Genomic DNA, 27,726 nt, shown 5'->3' with positions numbered 1-27,726 from the left:
ACCACCTGTGCCCCCTACTGTGCCAACTTGCTGTGCTTTAGCCACCCGGCGCTCACGCTCGTTGTTGTGAGCGTCGCTCCTCCGCCCTCCGTTGTTGTTGGAGGGCGACTGCCTCCAACTGCCAAGGAGCGTCCTTCACGAGCCTCCTCCTCCACGACCACCACGACAGGAGAGGGCCTCCGAACCCACCCGTGAAGTTCGCAAGGCGCGAGGCTTGACACGGTGGCTAGGAAATGTTAACTACCTCGCCTGGTGTGCAGGAGGTCGTGGGTTCGATCGCGACCCTGAAGATGCCTGCTGCTGTATATTTGGAGTTTGCGTGTCTCTCTCATCATCACGGTGGATAGGAGATGTTAACTCCCTCGCCTGGTGTACAGGAGGTCGTGGGTTCGATCCCCACCCTGAAGATGCCTGCTGCTGTATATTTGGAGTTTGCGTGTCTCTCTCTCATCATCAATCATCATTACGGTGGATAAGAGATGTTAACTCCCTCGCCTGGTGTACAGGAGGTCGTGGGTTCGATCCCGACCCTGAAGACGCCTGCTGCTGCATATTTGTAGTTTGCGTGTCTCTATCTCTTTCTCCCCATGGTCGCGTAGATTCTTCTCCGGGTCCTCCAGTTGTCAAACTCCGGCAAGACGCACGCGCGCGTGGCCTCGTCTGTATTCGAACCAGAGGTCGCAACCGGGTACTCGATACCCGGCTAACCGATCGTCCGGGTACGGGTACCCGTTTGCGACCCTGGTGCGGCCGGGTACGGGTACGGGTAGGCCGTGAGTCACTGGTGAGTCACCGTTTGTCACTCATTTCCCAACGTCTTGTCTCTTCTCACAATTCAAGTTCCTAGAATCAACCCACCCGCGCCTGCAACATGGCTTCATCCCAGAGGTCGCAATCGGGTATTCGTACCCTACCCGATACCCGGCTGGGTACGGGTAGCCGGGTATTGGGTAGGGGTACGGGTACCCGTTTGCGACCCTGGTGCGGCCGGGTACGGGTAAAGAATCAAAACCCGTTTGCGACCTCTGATTCGAAGTGTCGCCTGATGCGTCGTGGTTTTTGCGACGCCAGGTGGCGGCCAACTTCGCGAGCGAGCAAGCAAATACCGGGAACGAAGTTGCGGGGCGCTTCCTGCCAGCCGAGCGAGGAGACGACCTATTCAGTTTAACACGTAGGCTTTCGCGACCAATATTATTCAATTTTAAAAATGTTGTGGTTTCACGCTTCAACACACCGGTGGGCTAAAGCAGTGAACTATTTGTCTTTTGTCAACGTGACACTTTTTTACTGATTGGCCGTGTCGGGTGGTGGAGGGTTACGACACATTTATAAATAACGCGATCTAAACCCAAAAACGTTGATTATGAAGAGGACCTATTGTTCACTTCCCGGGACTGACCCTGCTCAAGCCCTCGTGGGTGGCCAGTGGCCCTGATGAGTGAGTGGATTGACGTCTGCGGCGAACGCGCGGCAGCTCACGCGTGGGTACGGATTCACGATCCGTTCACGTGACGATGTACCGCCGCGTATCCGACCACGACCGATTAACCGGCGCAAAGTCATCCGCGCTTAACGCGTAAGGAGGGCTTCCGCGAAGAAATATCATCCATAATACACGTGGTTGTTGTGTGTTGTTGTTGTTGTGTGTGGGGAGCGGTAGTTCGATTCCCGCTCACGGCCAACATCAGTGACGATTATCTGAACTGGTCCTGGGCCGACTCGGCCTCAAATGAGTACCTGGTGCGGTGTGTAAACATCGCTACTAGAGAGACAAAGACGGCCGGGCGTGGTGCTGGCCATCCACCCCCTCGTGTGCCGTTCCGGCCTTCATAGGTGCTCGCTAACAGCACCTGCCCCTACAGTCTGTTAAGGCTATACGGGGGATATTTCACTCTGTAGAACATCCATTCACTCTGTAGAATAGGGGGAGAGAACACACAAACTCCACTCACTCACTCTAGAACAGAGAGAGAACACACAAACTCCACTCACTCACTCTGTAGAACAGGGGGAGAGAGGACACACACACTCCACTCACTCTCACTCTAGAACAGAGAGAGGACACACAAACTCTTCTCACTCTCTCACGCTGTAGAACACGGGGAGAAAACACACAAACTCCACTCACTCTGTAGAACAGGGGGGGGAGAGGACACACAAACTGCACACAGAGCAAGGGTGCCCAAGTCGGGAATCGAACCCATGCCCTTGGTTGCTGTGCGGCACGAGTGTGTCCCTGTCAACCCCTTATCAGTGCCCTACCTTAGTACACACCAACTCAGACCGTATTGGTCACCCCGTGCCCCTTATCAATCTCAACGTTCATCCTACAAAGTTTCATCACAAGGGAGAAACACAAATTGTTATGAACATTTTTTTGCCCGTATTGAAACGGCTGTATGCCGTATGGACCTCCGAACTCAATTTCCCTGTCCAAGAATACGGAGGGGGGGGGGGTGGGGGAAACCCGTGTGGCTTGACAGCTCTATGATGGTTGTGCCACTGGGTGAACTCACAGTAGCCCAGTGCCCTGCATTCCAAGCATTCCCTCGTCCACGTGTTAGTTGCGTCATCCGACAGAGCATGGCGCGGGCTGGTGAAGGTGATGGAGAGAGCTGCTTGTGGCACAGACGAATGTGGAGCTGAGTGGACTTGCCGATGTCGAGACCGGCCTCTGTGGGGCGTTTGGCGGCAGTCGCTCTCCTCTAGCAACAGCGGAGAGCGATCTCTCACAACACCATCATCATCATCCAACACACTGACTTCTGCAGACGTTTCGCACTGCAGGACGCACACACACACACACACACGTGCACGCCTACCCAAACGCACACACGCACGCACGCCTACCCACACACACGCACACCTACCCACACACACACGCGCACGCCTACCCACACACACGCACGCCTACCCACACACACACGCGCACGCCTACCCACACACACGCACACACGCACGCCTACACACACATGGCGAGTGGTGTTCGCACTGCAGGCTGACTCCCCTGTCATTACCTCCCGTGGCCACTAGTCCCTTTACACTCACAACTGACTCCCCTGTCATTACCTCCCGTGACCACTAGTCCATTCTCACTCACAGCTGACTCCCCTGTCATTACCTCCCGTGGCCACTAGTCCATTCGCACTGCAGGCTGACTCCTCTGTCATTACCTCCCGTGGCCACTAGTCCATTCTCACTCACAGCTGACTCCCCTGTCATTACCTCCCGTGGCCACTAGTCCATTCGCACTGCAGGCTGACTCCCCTGTCATTACCTCCCGTGGCCACTAGTCCATTCTCACTCACAGCTGACTCCCCTGTCATTACCTCCCGTGGCCACTAGTCCATTCGCACTGCAGGCTGACTCCCCTGTCATTACCTCCCGTGGCCACTAGTCCATTCTCACTCACAGCTGACTCCCCTGTCATTACCTCCCGTGGCCACTAGTCCATTCTCACTCACAGCTGACTCCCCTGTCATTACCTCCCGTGGCCACTAGTCCCTTCACACTCACAACTGACTCCCCTGTCATTACCTCCCGTGACCACTAGTCCATTCTCACTCACAGCTGACTCCCCTGTCATTACCTCCCGTGGCCACTAGTCCATTCGCACTGCAGGCTGACTCCCCTGTCATTACCTCCCGTGGCCACTAGTCCATTCTCACTCACAGCTGACTCCCCTGTCATTACCTCCCGTGGCCACTAGTCCATTCGCACTGCAGGCTGACTCCCCTGTCATTACCTCCCGTGGCCACTAGTCCATTCTCACTCACAGCTGACTCCCCTGTCATTACCTCCCGTGGCCACTAGTCCATTCGCACTGCAGGCTGACTCCCCTGTCATTACCTCCCGTGGCCACTAGTCCATTCTCACTCACAGCTGACTCCCCTGTCATTACCTCCCGTGGCCACTAGTCCATTCGCACTGCAGGCTGACTCCTCTGTCATTACCTCCCGTGGCCACTAGTCCATTCTCACTCACAGCTGACTCCCCTGTTATTACCTCCCGTGGCCACTAGTCCATTCGCACTGCAGGCTGACTCCCCTGTCATTACCTCCCGTGGCCACTAGTCCATTCTCACTCACAGCTGACTCCCCTGTCATTACCTCCCGTGGCCACTAGTCCATTCGCACTGCAGGCTGACTCCCCTGTCATTACCTCCCGTGGCCACTAGTCCATTCTCACTCACAGCTGACTCCCCTGTCATTACCTCCCGTGGCCACTAGTCCATTCGCACTGCAGGCTGACTCCCCTGTCATTACCTCCCGTGGCCACTAGTCCCTTCACACTCACAACTGACTCCCCTGTCATTACCTCCCGTGACCACTAGTCCATTCTCACTCACAGCTGACTCCCCTGTCATTACCTCCCGTGGCCACTAGTCCATTCGCACAGCAGGCTGACTCCCCTGTCATTACCTCCCGTGGCCACTAGTCCATTCTCACTCACAGCTGACTCCCCTGTCATTACCTCCCGTGGCCACTAGTCCATTCGCACTCACAGCTGACTCCCCTGTCATTACCTCCCGTGGCCACTAGTCTATTCGCACTGCAGGCTGACTCCCCTGTCATTACCTCCCGTGGCCACTAGTCCATTCTCACTCACAGCTGACTCCCCTGTCATTACCTCCCGTGGCCACTAGTCCATTCTCACTCACAGCTGACTCCCCTGTCATTACCTCCCGTGGCCACTAGTCCATTCGCACTGCAGGCTGACTCCTCTGTCATTACCTCCCGTGGCCACTAGTCCATTCTCACTCACAGCTGACTCCCCTGTCATTACCTCCCGTGGCCACTAGTCCATTCGCACTGCAGGCTGACTCCCCTGTCATTACCTCCCGTGGCCACTAGTCCATTCTCACTCACAGCTGACTCCCCTGTCATTACCTCCCGTGGCCACTAGTCCATTCGCACTGCAGGCTGACTCCCCTGTCATTACCTCCCGTGGCCACTAGTCCATTCTCACTCACAGCTGACTCCCCTGTCATTACCTCCCATGGCCACTAGTCCATTCGCACTGCAGGCTGACTCCCCTGTCATTACCTCCCGTGGCCACTAGTCCCTTCACACTCACAACTGACTCCCCTGTCATTACCTCCCGTGACCACTAGTCCATTCTCACTCACAGCTGACTCCCCTGTCATTACCTCCCGTGGCCACTAGTCCATTCGCACTGCAGGCTGACTCCCCTGTCATTACCTCCCGTGGCCACTAGTCCATTCTCACTCACAGCTGACTCCCCTGTCATTACCTCCCGTGGCCACTAGTCCATTCGCACTCACAGCTGACTCCCCTGTCATTACCTCCCGTGGCCACTAGTCCATTCGCACTGCAGGCTGACTCCCCTGTCATTACTTCCCGTGGCCACTAGTCCATTCTCACTCACAGCTGACTCCCCTGTCATTACCTCCCGTGGCCACTAGTCCATTCGCACTGCAGGCTGACTCCCCTGTCATTACCTCCCGTGGCCACTAGTCCATTCGCACTCACAGCTGACTCCCCTGTCATTACCTCCCGTGGCCACTAGTCCATTCGCACTGCAGGCTGACTCCCCTGTCATTACCTCCCGTGGCCACTAGTCCATTCTCACTCACAGCTGACTCCCCTGTCATTACCTCCCGTGGCCACTAGTCCCCTCACACCGCAGGTAGACTCTACTGTCATTACTCGTGCATACTCTTGATGGGTTTTCCCTTTGGATGTGCGCCTGTTGCATAAGTGGGGAGCGGCGGTACAGCGGTTAGCGCGCTGCGCTACGAACCCGGCGACCCGCTCACGGACCAACACCCGTGACGTTGATCTGAACCGGTCCTAGGTCGACTGAGCATCAAATACGTACCTGGTGGGATTTGTAAACACCGCCACTCGGGAGACAAAGGTGGCCGGGCGTGGTGCTGGCCACCCACTCCCCATCTGTGCCTTGCCGGCATTCATAGGTGCAGCTCGTTAACAGCACTCGCCCCTACAGCCTGATAATCTTAATTTTGACTGCAGAAGGAATCCGATGAGCAGTGAAGCTCTTTTTCCACACGTGTCCAGAAGGACACCTGTCTGTGAAGGCTATAAGGGTGACCTTTGTCTTTTGTGCGTGCGTTGAGTGAACGTGTTACTGCGTGGGGGAGCGGTGGTGCAGTGATTAGCGCTGCACTGCGCTCCAGACATCGGATCTGGAGCAGAAAATACCAGAACCGGTCGCCCTGGGCTTCCCCCCCCCCCCAAAGCGACTCAGCCTTGAATGAGTACCTGGTGCGATGTATGTCAGACATCAGCATCGGGGAGACAAAGGCGGTCGGGCGTGACGTTTGCCACCCGCCCCCTCGTGTGCCGGTGTTGGCTAACAGCATTTGCCCCGACAGTCTGTTAGGGCTATACGGGGAGCGGTGGCGCAACGGTTAGCACACTGCACAGCTGTACTCCCGAGTTATATTCTCGGCCACGGCTAAGGGGCGCTGCGGTGGCTAGGAGATGTTGACTACCTCGCCTGGTCTACAGGAGGTCTTCGGTTCGATCCCGATCCTGATGCCTGCTGTATATTTGGAGTTTGTGGTGTCTCTCTCTCATCATCATCATCACATTGGCTAGGAGATGTTAACTACCTCGCCTGGTATACAGGAGGTCGTGGGTTCGATCCCGATCCTGACGCCTGCTGTATATTTGGAGTTTGCGTCTCTCTCTCTCATCATCATCACGGTGGCTAGGAGATGTTAACTACCTCGCCTGGTCTACAGGAGGTCGTGGGTTCGATCCCGATCCTATCGTCTGCTGTATATTTGGACGTTGTGTGTCTCTCTCCCCGTGGTCGCGTGGATTTTTCTCCGGGTCCTCCGGTTTCCCCCCTCCACATTTGCTACGTGTACATTTCCCCGCATGGTAAGCCATGCACATGGTAAGCCATGCACATGGTAAGCCATGCACATGGTAAGCCATGCACATGGTAAGCCATGCACATGGTAAGCCATGCGGGGAAATGTACGTGGCCCAGGTCATTTGCGGCCAGTCGGTTTCTACGAAAGAGTTACAGAACTCACAATAGAGGGATTTTTTTGGGTTAGATCGCGTAAATATATAAATGTGTCGTTAAACCCGCCACAGCCAACTAGTGAGGTTTGTTACGTAAACAGAAGGTGGTCAATTCGTCACCAGTACAGCACCACACCGGTTGTGTTTTGGAGAGCCAAGCCACAACATTTATAATCCGAGTTCCGACGTTTCGCCAGTAATTACAACCAGCTTCATCAGGCGACAGCCAGATTTGTGGGCTTTACCTGGGTGAAAGGAAAGCAGCTCTGTTAGCGAGCGCCTATTAATGCCGGCACGGTACACGAGAGGGATGGGTGGGCAACCAACACCACACGCCCGGCCGCCTTTGTCTCCCCAGTGCTGCTGTTTAGACGCACCGCACCGGGTACTCGTTTCAAGTTGAGTCAACCGGTTCGGATGATTCCCCGTCACTCAAATGTAGTTGGTCGCGAGCAGGGAGTCGAACTCGGGTGGCCGGGTTCGTAGCGCAGTGCGCTGAAGCGATGCGCCACCGCTCCCCACAACACAAAGACAAAGATCCCCCGTAGAGCCCGAACGGACTGTTGGGGCAAGTGCTGTGAGCGAGTAGCAGCACCTATGAAGGCCGGCACTGTGGCGCACGAGGGGAGAAGCGGGTTCGTTGGTGCAAGCGCAGCGCAACGCTAACCGCTGCGCCACCGCTCCCCATAAGAAGTAGTAGCAGCGTGCGTGTGTGTCTGGGCGTGCGTGTGTTTGTGTGTGTAGGCGTGTGTGCGTGCGTGTGTGTGTGTAGGCGTGTGTGCGTGTGTGTATAGGCGTGTGTGCGCGTGTGGCTGGGTAGGCGTGCGCGTGTGTGTGTAGGCGTGTGTGTGTGCATGTGTGTGTATAGGCGTGTGTGTGTGTCTGGGTAGGCGTGTGTGTGTGTGCGTCCTGCGTGCAGGTATTTATTGCTGGGAGGGAGAGAGGCAACTGGGTAGAAGACGCAGAGAACTTCACGGAGGATGCGGGTGATTCGAGTGCTGACGATATCTCTCATCACTCAGGTAAGACTCAAACAAGTCAAAGGCTCACCATAATACATGGGGGGATTTTTTTGGGGAGGGGGGCGGTTAGAACGCGTAAATATGTCAATGTTGCGTCGTTAAACTCACCACCACCCGACACAGCCAACTAGTGAGGGTTGTCACGTAAACAGAACGTGGCCAATTCGTCACTGGTACAGCGCCACCGGTTGTGTGTTGAAGAGCCAAGCCGCAATATTTACAATCCGAATGCGACGAAGTCAAAGCTGCCCCGTATAGCCTCGGAACGGGTGCTCGGGGCAAGTGCTGTTTGCGAGCACCTATTGATTTGAGGTCGGCATGGCGCGCGAGGAGGAGGAGGCTGGTTGGTGTGTAGCCGTAGCACGTGTCAGTGGTTGACAGCCGTGCAAGACCTGGGTTCGATCCCAGACTCGGGCGTCTAACGTTCTGTGTGCGTGGAGTGGAGTTTGTATGTTCACTCTATCCCATATAAATGGTTGGATCGCGTAAATAGAAATGTTGTGCCGTTAAACCAGCCACCACCCGACACAGTGAATCAGCAAGGTTTGTCACGTAACAAAAAAACACCGTGCCGATGATTGACTCGTTCAGCACACCGCTGTGATGGAGAGTAAACCCACTACAACATTCACAATTCTAGTACCGTGACGTTTTCGCCGGTGGTGGGTGGTGGCGTGTTTAAAGACACATTTATATCTTGATTTGAAGCTTTCGTGACTGCAGGAATCCATACTCTTTGGTTCTTTCGGTAAAGTCACGTGGGTAGAAAACAATAATAGATCACGAACGTTTCGATCGCAACGCAAGCGATCGTCATCCACCTGCTTGCGTTGCGATCGAAACGTCGTGATCAAATATTTTTTCTTCCTACGTGACTTTACCGAAAGAACCAAAGAGTTCTGGTCAACACACTTTTTCTGGCATAAGGTATTCAAACGGTTTTAAGGTGATTTTGGGGTGCTGATTCCAAATCCGGCATCAGTTTTTGTCTATCACATCAGGTTTTTGAGATATCAAATATTGCATTTTCAATAAAAACTGCAGCAGAAAAATATTAAATAAATGTGGATATCTACATAAAATTATATTATAAACAGACTATCCTAAAAATACAGCACCATATTTTAACACTAAAGCAGTCACTGACTCGCAACAACTTGCAATCATAAGTGACAGAGTTAATTTCGGGTAAAATCAATAAAAATGGGGTATGTCGATAGCATAAAAATGAGATGTGATAGAGCAAATCTGAGATTTGGAATCGGCCCCCCGAAATTAGTCTAGAACAGCTGCAAAAGTCCAGGCCAGAAAAAAACGTTTTTTTGTTGTTGTTGACCAGTGTAGTTTAGAGGAGCGAACATTACGTTCGTTCTGTTCGCTCCTCCAGCAGCTAAAGCAACACTCACGGCGTGCAAAGTAATTTCGGCGTTGGCGAAACATCCTCCTGAAAATTTAAATCAGATTTTTTTTTCTCAAATTAAATAAAAAAGATTTTAACTCCCGCGTGCCGATGTTCAACAACGCTGCAACCGGCGCATTGCATTTGTGTTTTTTTTTTTTAAAGGCCGAGTTGATCTAGATGGAGGCACGGAATCTGTTTCAGATCTTTGAACTCACCATTCATATTAAGCCGTGCTCGGGAATCGAACTCGGGGAAATCGTCGGTTAATGGTGCAGGGAGTTGAATCGCCGCTCCTCCGCTCTCCATACGCTCTGTGTGTATGCAACGAAGCCAAAGATCCCTCGTGTATCATGGGATATCCCTTGTCACTATCAAAATACAAGGCCGTAATTCTAATATACATTTGGGGGAGGGGACACATCCCCCCAAGTTTTCAAATATGCTTAGAATGTCCCCCCTAATATATTGCTATAAAATAGATGTCTGTTTATATGATTGTGGTTATGGTTGTACTTTATTAATCCCTAATCTCTGCCATTACATACAATGAAACAAGAAAAGGTAAAAAAGAAAAAAACAAGGCAATGTAATACAATACACTGGTAGACATTATTGAAACAAATTAATAAAAAGTCAATCCTACGTGTTAGTGAATTCTTTTATATTTTAGGCAGGAAATTCGTTTTCAAATTTAGATTTTTTTTTCTGGGGGGGGGACCCCTAGACCCCCTGGAAGATTTGGTCCCCCCCAAAGTTGACTCCATGGCTAGTAATTGATTTGACAGCCGCAATGAAGACCGTGACTTTAATTAAATTTGGTTAAGGCAGTAAAAAAAAATATGTGTCGCCGAAATGACATTTTCATCTCTTTCCACTTGGCAGGTGAGGACGTTCATTTAGCCACACCGACCCAGCCCCCTCGGGGAGGAGGGAGGTGGGTGCTGGGTGGAGAGAGGGGGACGTGGCTTTCACCAATTCTGGGCACATTGAGTGCTTTGTTTAAGTGATGGGAGGAGCCCTCGTCAATACTGTGTAACAATTAGTTTTTTTTTCTTTCTGGGTAGTAAGTGTTATTTAGTAATTGTGCATGCCTCAAAAGTACAGAAAATAGCTATTATTACACACAAACTTTGCTTTTGTGACCAGGACAGTGAAATTTCGAAATGTACCTATATTCAATGAAAAAACGGGCGAATTTTTGTCATTCCTTCACATTAAGTCCTGGTCACAAAAGCAAAGTTTGTCGGGAATAATAGCCTATTTCTGTACTTTTGAGTGATAAGCCATTTAAAAAAATAACACTTAGTACCCAGGAACAAAAATTGTGTGCAATGGTGAATTATCGAACCCAGGGTTTCTTGCGTAATTGTGCTTCTGAGAATGCATGATATAGAGAAAAAAAAAACATCATCATCATCATCTTTTGATTTAAAGCTTTCGTGACTGCAGGGATTCATATTCTTGGTTCGTTCGGTAAAGTCACGTAGAAGGGAAACAATAAAATTAAAAAAAATATGAAACGATAAAATTATCACGACGTTTCGACTGCAATACAAGCAATCATATTGTTTCCCTTCTACGTGACTTTACCGAAAGACCCAATAATATGATCATCATCATCACGATCCATGTTAGGTGTCCACTGGACATTTCGACATTTTGTTGTTTCCACTTTCCTCTCCGTCTTTCTCGCGCCAATCTCTTCTCATGTCGTCGTCAAAACCGTCCGTTTAACATTTGACCAGAGTCTGTTTAACGTTAATTATAATACATGTAAACAAAAAAGATGAAAATTCCAGACAAACAATAATGAATGCGTATAACTTCAATTTGTGTAACACCGCTATACATCGGAGACTGAACAGGTGGTGATGCACGGCGTATGTCTTTGGCTGCTATAAATATCCACATGATAAGCCACTTCTTCGTTCAGCTTATCATTTGTGGCCAGGCTGGTAAAAAATAAATAAAAAGTGTAACGTGCATTTGTTGAACTTCTTTCGCACCGTACGCACCAAACCATGCTATAAACCCCCCATAATCATCATCCTCGTTACTAACTAACTAACTATTAACAAATTACTTTTAGTTTACCAGGTAAAGCTCACTGAGCCATTCGGTCTATTTCACAAGCGACATGGCCACAAATGAAAGCACAGCGAAATGGCTTATCGTCGTGTGGAAATGTGTAGCAGCCAAAACAATTTAGACCAATGGTTTTTAACTTTTTCTCAAACGTAAAAAAATGTAAGAATGTTAATAAAAACTGCTCTAGAGGAGTTGTACACCCCTAGCTGCCACTGCTATTCAGTGGCCTGAAATCAAATGTTTCGCTCCGGATGACCGCTGCAAAGTAGGATCTTGAGTTTTGATTATAGTGTGCTGATCTTAAAGGTGCTTTGAAAAAAATTGATACTCCTACTGATACTCCTGCTGTTATGGAGTGACTCATGTAGCCAGCTATGGCTGCAAAGTTTGGTAGTACATGTTACGTATATCGTTTATTGTAAAATTCCATCACAGTTCCTATGATCACTGTTACATTGCTTTTATAGCTTTATTTTGGTGATTTCGAAAACGTTTTGGTTTAGCCATATTTGTTTGTTGTAGTACATAGTTAGACTGATAACTTTAATCTAAATTGTCTTATGGTTGTTATTGTTTGACTTGCATCCCACTGGGATTTTTGCACACAGCGTTAATATACGGTGCTTTTTTCTGGAAGATTTTGCTGTTTTTTCCTGGACTTTTCTGTTTGCACGCAGTCACTTTAAGATGTTTCTTGTCCATGTTTTCGTTTGTTGCGGTTGCACCCGATTCAAGAGCCGAATGGCTCACAGGGCGATACCAAATAAATGAAACTGAAAACTGAAATAGAGTTTGATTAAACAAAGTAGTTGTACTTAACGTGCCCGTTCAAAATTTGTGTTTCCGATTATTTACCTGCTAAAAAAAATCTGGCTATGTCTCGCATCGTGCACACCAGGTTAAGAACCACTGCGGCTACACTATACACTACACTATACACTACACCACGACACTACACTATACACTACACTACTAAGTTTCAATTTTAATTTATTAGGTATAGCCCTGTGAGCCATGCGGCTCTTAAGTCGGGTGCAACCGCAACAAACAAAATATGAATAAAGAACATCTTAAAGCGACGACGTGCAAATCTTCCAAAAAAACCCACCGTATTTCAACGCTGTGTGCAAAAATCCCAGTGTGGTGCAAGTCAAACAATAACAACCATAAGACAATTTAGATTAACCATATGTTTTCGAAATCACTAAAATAAAGCTATAAAAACAATGTAACAACAGTAATCATGGGAACTGTGATTCAAATTTATCAATAAATGATATACATAACATGTACGACCAAACTTCTTGGTTCTTTCGGTAAAGTGACGTAGAAGGGAAATAATAAAATAAAATAAAAACGTAATAAAATAATTCTCACGACGTTTCGGCCACAACGCAAACAGCCGTCCTTGCGTTGTGGCCGAAACGTCATTAAATTTATTTTATTATGTTTTATTTTTATTATTTCCCTTCTACGTGACTTTACCGAAAGAACCAAGAAGATGAATCCCTGCAGTCACGAAAGCTTTAAATCGAAATGTACGACCAAACTTGCAGCCATAGCTGGCAGCATGACACTCCCAGTGTATCATGTGTGAGTGAGTCAGTGGTAGTGTGAGTGAGTGTATGCTGTGTGAGTCAGCGTATGATGAGTGAGTCAGTGTATGATGTGTGAGTGAGTCAGTGGTAGTGTGAGTGAGTGTATGATGTGTGAGTGAGCGTATGATGAGTGAGTCAGTGTATGATGTGTGAGTGAGTCAGTGGTAGTGTGTGTGAGTGAGTGTATGATGTGTGAGTGAGTCAGCGTATGATGAGTGAGTGTATGATGAGTGAATTAGTATATGATGAGTGAATGGGTCAGTGGTTGTGTGAGTTAATTTTTTGATGTGTGAGTGAGTCAGTGTATGATGTGTGAGTGAGTCAGTGTATGATGTGTGAGTGAGTCAGTGTAAGATGAGTGAGTGTAACCACTACACTATACACTACATTTTAAACTACACTACTAGACACTACACTATGCTATACACTATTACACTGTACATTACACTACGTTATACACTACTATACTATACACTACTACGCTATACACTACTACACTATACACTACTACGTTATACACTTCTACGCTATACACTACTACGCTATACACTACTACGCTATACACTACTACGCTATACACTACTACGCTATACCAGTGGTGTTTAACCTTTACAGCAGCCGTGCACCCCTATGGTTCTCAATTGTAATTATATATCTACTTTTACACTGCTAATAAACACACAGGGTTTGATGAAGGTGCCCGTGCTTAATTTGTCATGTTGATGATTTACCTTCTAAAAACAACATAAATCATCTGGCCCTGTCTCGCACAACCCCCAGAATGGGCATCTCGCACCCACAGGGGAATGCGTTCACCCCAGGTTAAGAAGAACCACTGGTTTATATGAGAACCACCGGTTTATATAAGAACCACCGGTTTGTATAAGAACCACCGGTTTATATAGGAACCACTGGTTTATATAAGAACCACCGGTTTATATAAGAACCACCAGTTTATATAAGAACCACCGGTTTTCTAAGAACTACCGGTTTATATAGGAACCACCGGTTTGTATAAGAACCACCGGTTTGTATAAGAACCACCGGTTTATATAAGAACCACCGGTTTATATAAGAACCATCGGTTTATATAACAACCACCAGTTTGTATAAGAACCACCGGTTTATATAAGAACCACCAGTTTATATAAGAACCACCGGTCTATATAAGAACCACCGGTTTATATAAGAACCACCGGTTTATATAAGAACCACCGGTTTGTATAAGAACCACCAGTTTATATAGGAACCACTGGTTTATATAAGAACCACTGGTTTATATAAGAACCACCGGTTTATATAAGAACCACCGGTTTATATAAGAACCACCAGTTTATATAAGAACCACCGGTTTATATAAGAACCACTGGTTTATATGAGAACCACCGGTTTATATAGGAACCACTGGTTTATATAAGAACCACTGGTTTATATAAGAACCACTGGTTTATATGAGAACCACCGGTTTATATAAGAACCACCGGTTTATATAAGAACCACCGGTTTATATAAGAACCACCGGTTTGTATAAGAACCATCGGTTTATATGAGAACCACCGGTTTATATAAGAACCACCGGTTTATATAAGAACCACCGGTTTATATAAGAACCACCGGTTTATATGATAACCACCGGTTTATATGAGAACCACCGGTTTATATAAGAACCACCGGTTTATATAAAAGCCACTGCTTTAGACTGGTCTAAACGCACGTTGGAGGGAAAATTTGGAGGAACCCTAGAAAAAAATCCACGAGACCACGGGGGAGGGGAGGGGAGAAGAGAGAGAGAGAGAGAAACTCTAAATATACAGCAGCAGGCATCAGTCAGTCGGGATAAAACCCACGACCTCCTGTATTCCAGGCGAGGTAGTTAACATCTCCTAGCCACCGTGATGATGATGATGAGAGAGAGAGACACGCAAACTCCAAATATACAGCAGCAGGCGTCAGGGTCGGGACCGAACCCACGACATCCTGTACACCAGGCGAGGTAGTTAACATCTCCTAGCCACCGTGATGATGATGATGATGAGAGAGAGAGACACGCAAACTCCAAATATACAGCAGCAGGCGTCAGGGTCGGGACCGAACCCACGACATCCTGTACACCAGGCGAGGTAGTTAACATCTCCTAGCCACCGTGATGATGATGATGAGAGAGAGAGACACGCAAACTCCAAATATACAGCAGCAGGCGTCAGGGTCGGGATCGAACCCACGACCTCCTGCACACCGGGCGAGGTAGTTAACATCTCCTAGCCACCGTGATGATGAGAGAGAGACACGCAAACTCCAAATATACAGCAGCAGGCGTCAGGGTCGGGATCGAACCCACGACCTCCTGCACACCAGGCGAGGTAGTTAACATCTCCTAGCCACCGTGATGATGATGATGATGAGAGAGAGACACGCAAACTCCAAATATACAGCAGCAGGCGTCAGGGTCGGGATCGGGATCGAACCCACGACCTCATGTACACCAGGCGAGGTAGTTAACATCTCCTAGCCACCGAGATGATGAGAGAGACACGCAAACTCCAAATATACAGCAGCAGGCGTCAGGGTCGGGATCGAACCCACGACCTCCTGCATACCAGGCGAGGTAGTTAACATCTCCTAGCCACCGAGATGATGAGAGAGACACGCAAACTCCAAATATACAGCAGCAGGTGTCAGGGTCGGGATCGAACCCACGACCTCCTGCACACCAGGCGAGGTAGTTAACATCTCTTAGCCACCGCGACAGCTTTGTTGGTCACTCGTGAAGAATGACCTTGGGGGGTTGGAGGGGGGGTTACCAGGTGGGAGAAATGTCGGGGAGCGGGGGGAGGGGTGTGCCAAGTGGGGGGAGGTTGGTGGACAGGAGATTATGACGGGAGGCCTTGGGGCTGAACAAACGGTGGGGTGTGGAGCGAGCCTTCGTCTTGTGACAGAGCGTTTTTGCCCGCGGCGCTGCTGTCGAGCGCCAGGGAATGTGCGTCCGTTATTGTAGAGACCGCCGCCACCACCACCGCCACCCATCCTACCTCGTCCACCCACCCCCACCTCGTCCTCCTCTCGGGAAAAGGTCTTGGCGATTCACTGTGCGGTCAGAACACCGGCAGATGTAGCCCCAATTAGTTCAAGTTCAAGTTAATTTATTAGGTATAGCCCTGTGAGCCATTCGGCTCTTGAATCGGGTGCAACCGCAACAAACAACAAACAAAAACATGAACAAAAAAACATCCTAAAGTGAATATGTGACTGAGTGCAAACAGAAAATACAAGAAAAGACAGCAAAAATATTCCAGAAAAAACCGTACACCAACGCTGTGTGCAAATATCCCAGTGGGATGCAAGTCAAACAACCAACAACAACCACAAGACAACTTAGATTAAGACCATCAGTCTACTATGTACTACAACAAACAAACATGGCTAAACCAATACACTTTTCGAAATCACCAAAATAAAGCCATGAAAGCAATGAAACAGTGATCATAGGAACTGTGACGGAATTTTCACAGTATCAGCAGCAGCACCTGCGTCGAAGCCGTCACCAATCGGCACATTTTCGTTTTCGTGACAGACATTACTAGCCGGCTGTGTCGGGTGGTGGCGGGTCCAACGACACATTCGTCATTGCGCTTTATTACGGATGAAATCGGTCGCGAAAGCCTCATCCTCCCCTGCTACTACTGCTACTACTGTGACAACGACGACGCGCGGACAGATTTTCTTAAAACAAGATCACCTTTTGGCGTCCTCTGGTCTTTAACACCGTTTGAGACGAGGCTCAAAAGAAAGCTGTCTCTCGTGTGGACCAATCAGCTTCAAAGACAATGCATATCTTATCAGAGTATGTTTTTTTGTTTTCATTTTGACCAAAAGCATTGTGGTTAATGCAGACATGATTCCTTGTAAAAGCTTTCAGTTTTGGTGTTTTAACAACCAAACACCTGTTTTGTTGCCAGATGAAAGGGGAAAAACCCATTCTCAAGATCAATGGGCTCGAATAATGTGCGTTGATTCATTAACCCTCCACCCACTTCGCACAGAACGAGCGCACAAATGTTGTCATCACATCTACGACGCCTCTATTTAACGAACGTAACAGGTGGACTTCTACACAAATCTGGCTGCCGCCTGATGAAGCTGGTTGTAATTACAGGCGAAACGTCGAACTCGGATTGTAAATGTTGTGGCTTGGCTCTCCAACACACAACCGGTGTAGTGTTGGACTAAATTTCGATTTAAAGCTTTCGTGACTGCAGGGATTCATCTTCTTGGTTCTTTCGGTAAAAGTCACGTAGAAGGGAAATAATAAAAAAATAAATATACAACATCATAAAATACAATTCTCACGACGTTTCGGCCACAACGCAAGCAGCCGTCCTCAGGTGAAAAACAGGGCTGTTGGAAAGACAGCGTCTGAAGTCTTTCCGACAGCCCTGTTCTTCACCTGAGGACGGCTGCTTGCGTTGTGGCCGAAACGTCGTGAGAATTATATTTTATTATGTTTTATTATTATTATTATTTTATTATTTCCCTTCTACGTGACTTTACCGAAAGAACCAAGAAGATAGTGCTGGACTAGTGACGAATTGGACACGTTCTGTTTACGTGACAACCCTCACTAGTTGGCTGTGTCGGGTGGTGGCGGGTTTAACGACACGATTATATATTTACGCGATCTAACCCAAAAAAACACCTCTATTATGAATTCCTTTAAACTGTTCACCGCGACTCCACCCGGCCAAAACAATGGCCAAACCCGCAACGGTCTGAACGGTGGTATTAACCAGGGCGGCCCCCGGTATTAACCGGGGCGGCCCCGCCCCCACGGTGGATGCGAACCGCGACCCTCACGAAATCGGTGGCGAACAGCCCCCTGTCATTGGGCGCCCACGTGCTCGGCGATTTGGGTCTCAGGGACTCGCCCCCCCCCCCCCCACTCTGTGTCCAGGCGGGCTGAGGCTTGCCCACCCCCTCGTTGTGTAATTGTGGGGGGGTCTCATACCGGGTTTATTGGGGGGCGTGGGCTGGTAGCCGCCCACCCCCTACAGCCACACGGATTTAATGAGCTACGCTCGCGTTTAATGCAGTGACGTGGTGGTGGTGTGTTGGGTGTGTGTGTGTGTGTTGTGTGTGTTGGGTGTGTGTGTGGTTTTTATGGTGTGTGTGTTGGGTGTGTGTGTGTGTTGGGTGTGTGTGTGTGGTGTTTTATGGTGTGTGTGTGTTGGGTGTTTGTTGGGTGTGTGTGTGATGCATCTGCCAGTCATCTCAGTCAGTCAACTCACGGCACCTGGGTCTGTCCCGTGGCCTCCTGTTAGCACGGCTAGTGCGAAAGAAGTTCAACTACACACACACTTCACCTGGCCTCGCACAAAGCGAATCGCGGCTGTTGTTGTTGTTGCTGCTGTTGGTGATGTACGGCGTGGGCGTGAAGTGGTGGTATGGCCAGGTGGTGGTGGTGGTGGTATCATCGCCACGAGGTGGACTGAGCGCAACGAAGCTGCCATACCCAATTGTGGTCGTGCATCCACGCGTGACATTTGTCATAGGGATTAGGGTTGAGAGGCCCTTTAGGTCACGGTGGGGATGCAAAATTCTTAGGGGCTCTCAACCGGCCCTCGGACTCATCGGGAACTCTAAGAGTTCTCAGCTGGTTCGACAAAAGCCAACTCGGAACTAAACTTGAATTTCTATAAACCCACGTGTGCGCGTGTGCACGTCTTGGGCAACGGCGTCACGTCTCGAGTTTTGTGGGCGCAATGACTGCAAGCAGCAGCGCTAACAGAGTGGCAAGATGACTCTGAGCTTAGGGTCATCACTGCGTGCCTGTGCGGGGAGCGGTGGTGCAGCGGTTGGCGCACTGCGCGACAAACTCTGCACGACCTTGGTTCGATTCCCGCTCGCGGCCAACATTGGTGACGGATATTTGAACCTCTTCCTGGTTGACTGAGCCTTAGCTGCGTATCCGATGCGGCGTGCGTGTAAACATCAGCACGGGGGAGACAAAGGCGGCCGGGCGTGGTGATGGTCACCCAGTCCCTCGTGCGCCGTGCCAGCCTTCATAGGTGCTACTCGCCAACAGCACTTGCCCCAACAGCACATTGAAGGCTACCCGGTGAACCTTTGTATTATTGGCGCATCTTCAGAGGCTACTACGTGCGGGGGGGACCTTTGTCTGTGTGAGTGCAGCTGGTGGCGTCAGGTGAGAGGCATCGCAGAGGCTGGAAGGCGCCGTCTCCGTTCGTTGTTGAAAACGAACCTGGCCCCTTCCCCGCGTACGTCACAACGGTAGGTGTCGTTGTGTGTGTGTGCGTGTGTGGGTGTGTGCGTGTGTGTGAGATGACTGGCAGTCAGTGTGCGTGTGGGTGTAGGTGGGTCGACTCAGCCTCAAATGAGCACCTGGTGCGGTGTGTAAACATTGCCACTAGGGAGATAAAGGCGGTCGGGCGTGGTGCTGGCCACCCACCCCCTCGTGTAACCGTTCCGGCCTTTATAGGAGCTCGCTAACAGCACTTGCCCCTACAGTCTGTTAAGGCTATATGGGGGATCTTTGTAGGTGGCGTTGGTGTGTCACCCCCCCCCCCGTAATGGAACATCTACGCCGGTTAGAAACATTGAGGCTGGCCTGCCTGCGATCTATCCTGGGTTTAACCTGCAGGCTGGATTGTGTGAGGAGCTCACAAATCCTTGAAGGTTCTGGACAAAGCCCCATCGGCGAGTTCCTCCGGCAGGCAAGGCTGCGATGGCTGGGTCATGTAGCCCGCATGCCCAGCCACCGCATGCCTAAACAACTTTTGTTCGGCCGGATCGAGGGGGCTAAACGGGCGCGGCACGGGCTAGAGAAGAGATGGAGTGATGTGGTACAGGAGGATGTGGAGCTGAGTGGACTTGCCGATGACTGGTACCAGCGGTGTCAAGATCGGCCTCTGTGGAGGAGGCTCGTGAAGGACGCTACTGGGCAGTTGGAGGCAGTCGCCCTCCAGCAACAACGGAGGGCGGAGGAGCGACGCTCACAACAACGAGCGGAGCACGGGGCGGTTAAAACACAGCAAGTTGGCACACTCGGGGGCACAGCTGATACATCTGCCAGTCATCTCAGTCAGTCAACCCATGGCACCTGCTGGGTCTGTCCCGTGACCTCCTGGTAGCGGGCGTTCGACACTTCACGTGGCCTTAATGTACACCTAGCCTGGCACAGGCGCCGTGGTGACGTCGCCGCTACTTAGTGGCGAATGGCGGTTGTGGTTGTTGTTGGCGGTGTTGTGGGGAGCGGTGGTGCAGCGGTTAGCGCTACGAACCTGGCGACGCGAGTTCCATTCCCGCTCACGGCCAACGTCAGTGGCGATCATCTGAAACCGGTCTTGGGCCTCCCCTAGGTCGACTCAGCCTCAAATGAGTACCTGTTGCGGTGTGTAGTAAACACTCCCTCGTGTGCCGTGCCGGCCTTCGTAGGTGGTGCTACTCCCAAACAGCACTTGCCCCAAAAGTCTGTCGGAGCTAAACGGGGGATCTTTGTCTGTCTGTTATGCGTGCGTTTACCTGTGTGCATGCACATTCCAATGTGTATGTGTTGACCTGTGTACGCGTGTGCGCGCGTGTGTTTGTCTGTTCGTGCCGAACCCAACCGATCAAGTTTGAGTCAGACCGGGTTAAAGGTCGGACGGTGAGCTACAAGTTGACAGGCCCAGGGGCAGACGAACCTCCCGTGGGACGTTTCTCCATCAATGACAAGGGCGTCATTCAAGTGTGTCAGGCTCTGGACAGAGAGGAGATCGCCATATACAAGGTGTGAGTGTGTGTGTCAACTACCTCGCCTGGTGTACAGGAAGTCGTGGGCTCGACCCCGACCCTGACGCCTGCTGCTGTATATTTGGAGTTTGCGTGTCTCTCTCTCTCTCTGCCGTGGTGAGATTGTTAACTCTAGATTTGAAGCTTTCGTGGCTGCAAGAATTCATACTCTTAGGTTTTTTCGGTAAAGTCACGTAGGTAAAAAAAATAATATAAAAAAATAATAGAAATAAAATAAAAATCACGACGTTTCGGAGGCAACACAAGCTTCCGTCTTCAGGTGGAACCGTCACAGCACATTTTACTGTATCAAGTGAGGAAAAATTCAACTACCTCGCCTGATATACAGGAAGTCGTGGGCTCGATCCCGACCCTGACGCCTGCTGCTGTACATTTGGAGTTTGCGTGTCTCTCTCTCTCTCATCATCATCACCGTGGCTAGGAGATGTTAACTACCTCGCCTGGTGTACAGGAAGTCGTGGGCTCGATCCCGACTCTGACGCCTGCTGCTGTATATTTGGAGTTTGCGTGTCGCTCTCTCATCATCATCACCGTGGCTAGGAGATGTTAACTACCTCGCCTGGTATATAGGAAGTCGTGGGCTCGATCCCGACCCTGACGCCTGCTGCTGTACATTTGGAGTTTGCGTGTCTCTCTCTCTCCCCCGTGGTCGCGTGGTTTTTTTCTCCGGGTCCTCCGGTTTTCCGCTCCACACTTAATAATCAACATTCGGCTGCTTTAAATGTCCACGTGATGAGCCACTTTCGTCGAACTATCACTTGTGATCTTCTTGGTTCTTTCGGTAAAGTCACATAGAATGGAAATAATAAAAATAAAACATAATAAAATAATTCTCACGACGTTTCGGCCACAACGCAAGCAGCCGTCCTAATAATTATTTTATTTGTTTTATTTTTATTATTTTATTATTTCCCTTCTACGTGACTTTACCGAAAGAACCAAGAAGATGAATCCCTGCAGTCACGAAAGCTTTAAATCTACAAATAAAAAGTTCAGTTAGAATATCCACGTGTGTGTGTCAATGTGTGGGGAGCGGTAGCGCAGTGGTTAGCGCGTTACGCTACGAATCTGACACTGCCCCCCTCCCCCCACTTCCTCCAAACCTCGCCCCTTCCCCCCACGCCTCCCCCCACCCCCCTCCCACGGGTCAGATGTCCGTGCACGCGCTCATCAACGGGGTCGAGGTGGAGAACGCGGCGGAGATGGCCGTGAGGGTTCATGACGACAACGACAACGCCCCCGACTTCGGCCCCGGGACCATGCGGGCATCGGTCACGGAGGGCAGTGCCCCTGGTCAGTGCAGGTTAATATGGGCTCCCTAACCCGTTAATAGGTGCTCCATAACCAGTTAATAGGGGCTCCATAACCTGTTAATAGGGGCTTCCTAACCCGTTAATAGTGACTCCCTAACCGGTTAATAGGGGCTCCATAACCGGTTAATAGGGGCTCCCTAACCGGTTAATAGGGGCTCCATAACCGGTTAATAGGGGCTCCCTAACCCGTTAATAGTGGCTCCCTAACTGCCGCTGCTGTTATAGCCATCATCGTCGTCGCACCTCCGATTAGCGCGGACGGCGACGTACCGGTGCGAAAGAAGTTCAACGTAGGTACACATCTAAATTGGAAGCTCATTTCTTTAGGACTGGCTTCTTGTTGTCGTGTTTAGTCGTCTGGTGTCCTTCCCACGCGCCTCCGATTAGCGCGGTCGGCTACGTAACCGGTGCCGGAGAAGCTGAACGTGCGGACGTCACATCGGGGATCCGCGGATGAAACGCGCCATTTATTTTTTTTAACAAAATGTCAATAGGGGCCGTCCATAAATGACGTCACGCACCGAGGGGAGGGGGGGGTCAGACATTTGTTTGAGAAATGTGACGTCACATCAAAATGCGAAACTTTAAATAAATATTAACAACACGTTCTACTTAATTAAATAGACTTTTTAATAAATGTTTTCTCCTACAACATCAGAGTGCAGCGCCACATTAAATACGCACTACAGTGACAATCGTTTAAAGCGATTTGAAGCATGTTTTTTTTTTGGTGGGGGGGGCAGAGCTTTGTGACGTCATATTTTAGGGCAGTTCTGACTTTTTGTGACGCCGTGTGACGAGGGAGGGGGGGGTCAAAAATCGTCCAAAATCACGTGACGTCATTTACAGACGCCCCCATAGCAAAATATCCTCATTTTTGTTTCCTCATGTGGCCGCGTGGCCCGCGTTGGCCGCGTAGGCTCACTGGTGGCGAGGCTCTCGGCCTCGGACCGGGACGACCCCAGCACGGAGCACACGGCCCTCATCTACCGCCTCCAAGCGCAGGAGCCGCCCCAGCCACCCGACGCATTCTCCGTGGACCGGCTCACCGGGGAGGTCACAGCCAACGTGCGGCTCGACCGAGAGGTGCCGGCAACCACCACCACCACCCCCGAACCCCCCCCCCCCCGCCCACCATCGCAGACACCAACGTCGATTTCCGATTCGTTCCGAGCCTCTAGAGAGGCCCCGGCTCCAGTGAGTCGGATCGGAGCTTGCAGAACGTGGAGGTAGAAGGGGGTGGGTGGGGTTCGGGGTACATAGGGGTGGGTGGGGTGGGGTTAGAAAGGGGTGGGGGTCAGGGTAGAAGGGGGTGGGTGGGTGGGTGGGGGTCAGCGTCTGGGTAGAAGGGGGTGGGTGGTGGTCTGGGTAGAAGGGGCTGGGTGGGGGTGGGAGTAGAAAGGGGTGTAGGTCAGGGTAGCAGAGGGTCGGTGGGTGGGGGTCAGGGTCTGGGTAGAAGGGGGTGGTTGGGGGTCGGGGTACATTGGGGTGGGTGGGGGTAGAAAGGGTGGGCGTCGGGGTAGCAGAGGGTGGGTGGGGGTCGGGGTAGAAGGGGGTGGGGACAACAACAACAACCACAACACCTAGAACCACAGCAGCAACAACAACCCTGACATCCAACAACAACCACAACTTCCCATCACCAATGTCATCATCGTCATCATCATCGCCATGCCATAGCGTCCCCACTACCCCCGCACCCCCACCTTTAAAGCGGTTTTGGGGGGACCGACCCCATGGGTTGAGAACCGCCGCATGACCACTAGGGAGACAAAGGCGGCCGAGAGCGTGGCGCTGGCCACCCAAGCCCTCTGGCGTGTGGCCGTGCCGGCCTTCACCACAGGCGCTGCCACACAATTCGCGCTCGCCCCAGCATCCCATCGAGGCTGTACGGGGGTGGTGGTGGTGGTGGCTGGCCACCGTTGTGTTTGCGTGTGCGTGGTGCCGCGCAGGCCGTGAGCGAGTTCCGGCTGACGGTGGTGGCCACGGACTGCAACGGGGCCCCCAGCGGCCTGAGCGGCACCGGGACCCTGGCGGTGCGAGTCGCGGACGTGAACGACAACGCGCCGACGTTCATCACCACCACGGTGAGGACCTGCAAACCCAGCGCGCCCGCCCGCCCTTGGGCCCAGGTTGGGCTCTGGCTCAAGGCGACGCGCTCACGTCGGGCCGGCTATGAGCGCGGGGTTCCGCCGGCCGCGCTCGGGATATCTGCGAGGCCCCCAACCTGAGCCGAGCCACGGCCGAGCCGCTGGACTCACTCGTGCATTTCATTTTTTTAATCTGGTGAGTGGCTCAAGCCTGAGCCGAGCCTGAAGCTTAGAGACACACAGCCTGAACCGAGCCACTGCTGAGCCACTCGCTCACCCGCGTGTATTTGGAAGCCATTGAGCGGCACAAGCCTGAGCCGAGCCTGAACCTTAGGCCCAGCCTGAGCCGAGCCACAGCCGAGCCGCTCGCTCATTCGCTCGCCCGAGCGTCTTTGGAAGTCTCTGAGCGGCTCAAGCCTGAGCCGAGCCTGCGCGTTCGAGGCTGAGCCAGAGCCAAAACCGAGCCGTTGGAGCAATGGCAGAGGGCAGTCAAGTTGGTTTTGTTTAACCAGGTGGGCAACTCAAGAGCCCAGGCATATAGAGCCATGGCGCGCGGAGCCGATGTCGCTTGAAGGGCTTCTCAGAGGTCACTCGAAGGGCTTCTTGGAGGTCGCTCGAAGGGCTTCTCAGAGGTCACTCGAAGGGCTTCTCGGAGGTCGCTCGAAGGGCTTCTCAGAGGTCACTCGAAGGGCTTCTTGGAGGTCGCTCGAAGGGCTTCTTGGAGGTCGCTCGAAGGGCTTCTCAGAGGTCACTCGAAGGGCTTCTCAGAGGTCACTCTAAGGGCTTCTTGGAGGTCGCTCGAATGGTTTCTCGGAGGTAGCTCCGTGGTGTCCGCTTCCACGCCACCGCCGTCTCTCTCACGCGCGCGACCGCCGGCCGCGCAGGTGTCGGCGAGCATCGCCGAGAACGAGCTGGCGGACCCGCTCGTCTTCCTCTTCGTCTCGGACCGTGACGAGGTGGGCACCGACGGCTGGCGCGCCGTCTACTCCATCGTGGGCGGAGACGACGGGGCGAGTTTCGGCGTCCGCACGGACCACAACAGCAACGCCGCCGTGGTCTCCGTCGTCAAGGTGGGGCGATCGTCGCGCGCGGTCGCTGGGACGGAGTCATCGAGAAGGCCTGGGGCGATGGCTCCGCGCTCTGATTGGTTAAGGGGTCGTCCATAAATGACGTCACGCACCTGGGGGCGGGAGTGGGTCAGACATTTGTTACGATGTGTGACAAGGGGGGGGGGGGGTTGAGAAATGTGATGTCACATCAAAATGCGCAACTTTAAATAAATATAGACAACACGTTCTACTTAGTTAAATAAACTTTTAATAAATGTTTTCTCCTACAACATCAGAGTGCAGCGCCACATTAAATACGCACTACAATGACAATAGTTTAAAGCATATTTGAAGCATGTTTAATTTTTTTTCGGAGGGGGGGGGCAGAGCTTTGTGATGTCATATTTGAGGGGGGGGGGTCTGACTTTTTGTGACGCCGTGTGACAAGGGGGGGGGGGGTGGGGTCAAAAATCGTAATTTATGGACGGCCCCCCACTACCACCCCCCCGTTCCTCCGTTAGCCGCTGGACTACGAGCGACAGAGCTCGCTGGAGCTGCTCGTCGCCGTGGCAAACCGGGCCCCTCTGGTGACGTCGGCGGGGCAGCCCCCCACGACCTCCACGGCCACGGTGCTGGTGGGCGTGCTTGACGCGCCCGAGGGGGCCGCGTTCGAGCCGCCCCTCCTGGTGCTGAGCGCGCCGGAGGAGGCGGCCCCTGGCAGCGCCCTGGGGGAGTTCCGAGCGCGGGACCCCGACTCGCAGCATCACGGCGGAGAGATCCGGTGAGGAAGGAGGGGGGGTGGGGGGAGGTGAGGGGGGAGAGGGGGGGAGGAGGTGAGGGAGGAGGAGCAGGAGGAGCAGGAGGGGAAGGAGGTGGAGGAGGGGGAGGATAAGGAGGGGGGAAGAGGAGGGGGAGGAGGTGAGGGAGGAGGAGAGGGAGGAGTAGGAGGTGGAGAATGGGGAGGAGGGGGGAGAAGGAGGTGGAGGAGGTGAGGGAGGAGGAGTAGGAGGAGGGGGAGCAGGAGGGGAAGGACGTGGAGGTGGGGAGAGGAGAGGAGGAGGTGGGAGAGAGGTTGGGGGGAGGACGTGGGGGGAAAGGAGGTGGGGGGAGGAAGAGGTTTTCCATAACTTTCTAAACTGGACGTCTATGAAAGAAGACGAAGAACTTCTGTAGCTAATGGGATGTCTCCTCTGATCCAGTTGGAATGGTGCGTGGCCAAGTGCTTCTGTCGTTGTTGACCTTATAGCATTCTTTGCGTGTGGAATTAAAATAATTACAGGGTGTTATAGGATTTTTCAATAGGACGAAAAGCGTTATGTGTTACATTCTGTGGCCACTCGTCCCTTCGCACTCACAGCTGACTCCCCTGTCATTACCTCCCGTGGCCACCAGTCCCTTCCCACTGACAGCTGACTCCCATGTCATTACCTCTCGTGGCCACTAGTGCATTCGCACTGCAGGCTAACTTGCCTGTCATTACCTCCCGTGGCCAGTAATCCACTCACAGCTCATTTAGGCTCTACTGTCATTGCAAACGTAGAGGATATTCTTTATTGGATTAAAAGTGTTATAACGTGTTATAGGGTTTTTATGGGCTTAAACGCGTTATAGTGTGCTATAGGATTTAAAAAAAATGGGATTCACAGCAAAGACCAGTGGGATCACACATTTTAAAAGCGCTTGCCACCATATTCCAGTCGGAATGGCGTGAGGTTTCCTGCTTTCGTTGGTTGGGAACGTCAAACGAGTATCAAGTGTCTCCAACCGACTTTCCTTCGCTAGACTGCCGTGGGATTATATTATTTTTATTGGAAGCGCCCGGAAAGTAAGACCCATCCCCGCCACTGCTCACTGTGAGACTGCGGTGGGTGCCTCTGAGACCTCCGTGTCTCTGTCTCTCCCCCGCCTCTGTCCCGTCCCTCTCTCCGCGCCTACCGCCGTGGTGTAGCTACGCTCTGGGGGACGATCCCGCGGCCTGGATCCGGGTGGACCCCCGCACGGCCGTCATCTCCACGGTCGGCGCCATCGACCGGGAGTCGCCGTTCGTCCACAACGGCCTCTACACCTTCACCGTGCTCGCCCTGCAGGACGGTGGGTCCCACCCCGCGGACCCCGCGGTGGTGGCGGTGGTGGTGACGGTGGTGGCGGGGAGTGGAGGTGGTGGTGAAGGTGGTTGTGGAAAATGGAGGTGGTGGTGGAGATGGTAGAGGTGGTGGTGAGAGGGAGCGGTGGTTACAGTGGAGGTGGTGATGGTGGTGGAGGTGGTGAGAGGGAGCGGTGGTGACAGTGGAGGTGGTGACGGTGGTGACGATGGTGGTAAGAGGGAGTGGTGGTGA

General features: G+C 51.7%; 1 protein-coding gene and 1 long non-coding RNA gene across 2 annotated transcripts; both read left to right on the top strand.

Moving 5' to 3' along the window:
• Nucleotides 1-7,986: 7,986 nt before the first annotated feature.
• Nucleotides 7,987-20,892, top strand: LOC144951628 (uncharacterized). Its single transcript, XR_013640519.1, has 3 exons — nt 7,987-8,044; nt 19,319-19,417; nt 20,763-20,892. It is a non-coding gene; the product is annotated as an uncharacterized LOC144951628 (long non-coding RNA).
• Nucleotides 20,893-22,089: 1,197 nt separating this feature from the next.
• Nucleotides 22,090-26,083, top strand: LOC144951662 (cadherin-2-like). The gene is made up of 6 exons (XM_078881954.1): nt 22,090-22,231; nt 23,171-23,448; nt 24,204-24,338; nt 25,226-25,411; nt 25,912-25,982; nt 26,065-26,083. Exons 1-6 carry the CDS (start codon nt 22,090-22,092, stop codon nt 26,081-26,083), a joined length of 831 nt encoding a protein of 276 aa, XP_078738080.1.
• Nucleotides 26,084-27,726: the final 1,643 nt, after the last annotated feature.

Source organism: Lampetra fluviatilis, chromosome 63 (genome assembly GCF_964198595.1).
Source record: "Lampetra fluviatilis chromosome 63, kcLamFluv1.1, whole genome shotgun sequence".
Lineage (NCBI taxonomy): Eukaryota > Metazoa > Chordata > Hyperoartia > Petromyzontiformes > Petromyzontidae > Lampetra > Lampetra fluviatilis.
The sequence above is the reverse complement of the archived record's forward strand: the minus strand, read 5'-3'. Positions and strand labels throughout refer to the sequence as shown.

Excerpts from the sequence above, each read along its gene's own strand:
- LOC144951662 (XM_078881954.1), top strand. The coding sequence starts at position 22,090 with ATGTCCGTGCACGCGCTCATCAACGGGGTCGAGGTGGAGAACGCGGCG. Across the intron at positions 22,232-23,170 it reads CACGGAGGGCAGTGCCCCTG|GCTCACTGGTGGCGAGGCTC; the intron begins GTCAGTGCAGGT and ends TTGGCCGCGTAG. Across the intron at positions 24,339-25,225 it reads CGACGTTCATCACCACCACG|GTGTCGGCGAGCATCGCCGA; the intron begins GTGAGGACCTGC and ends CCGGCCGCGCAG.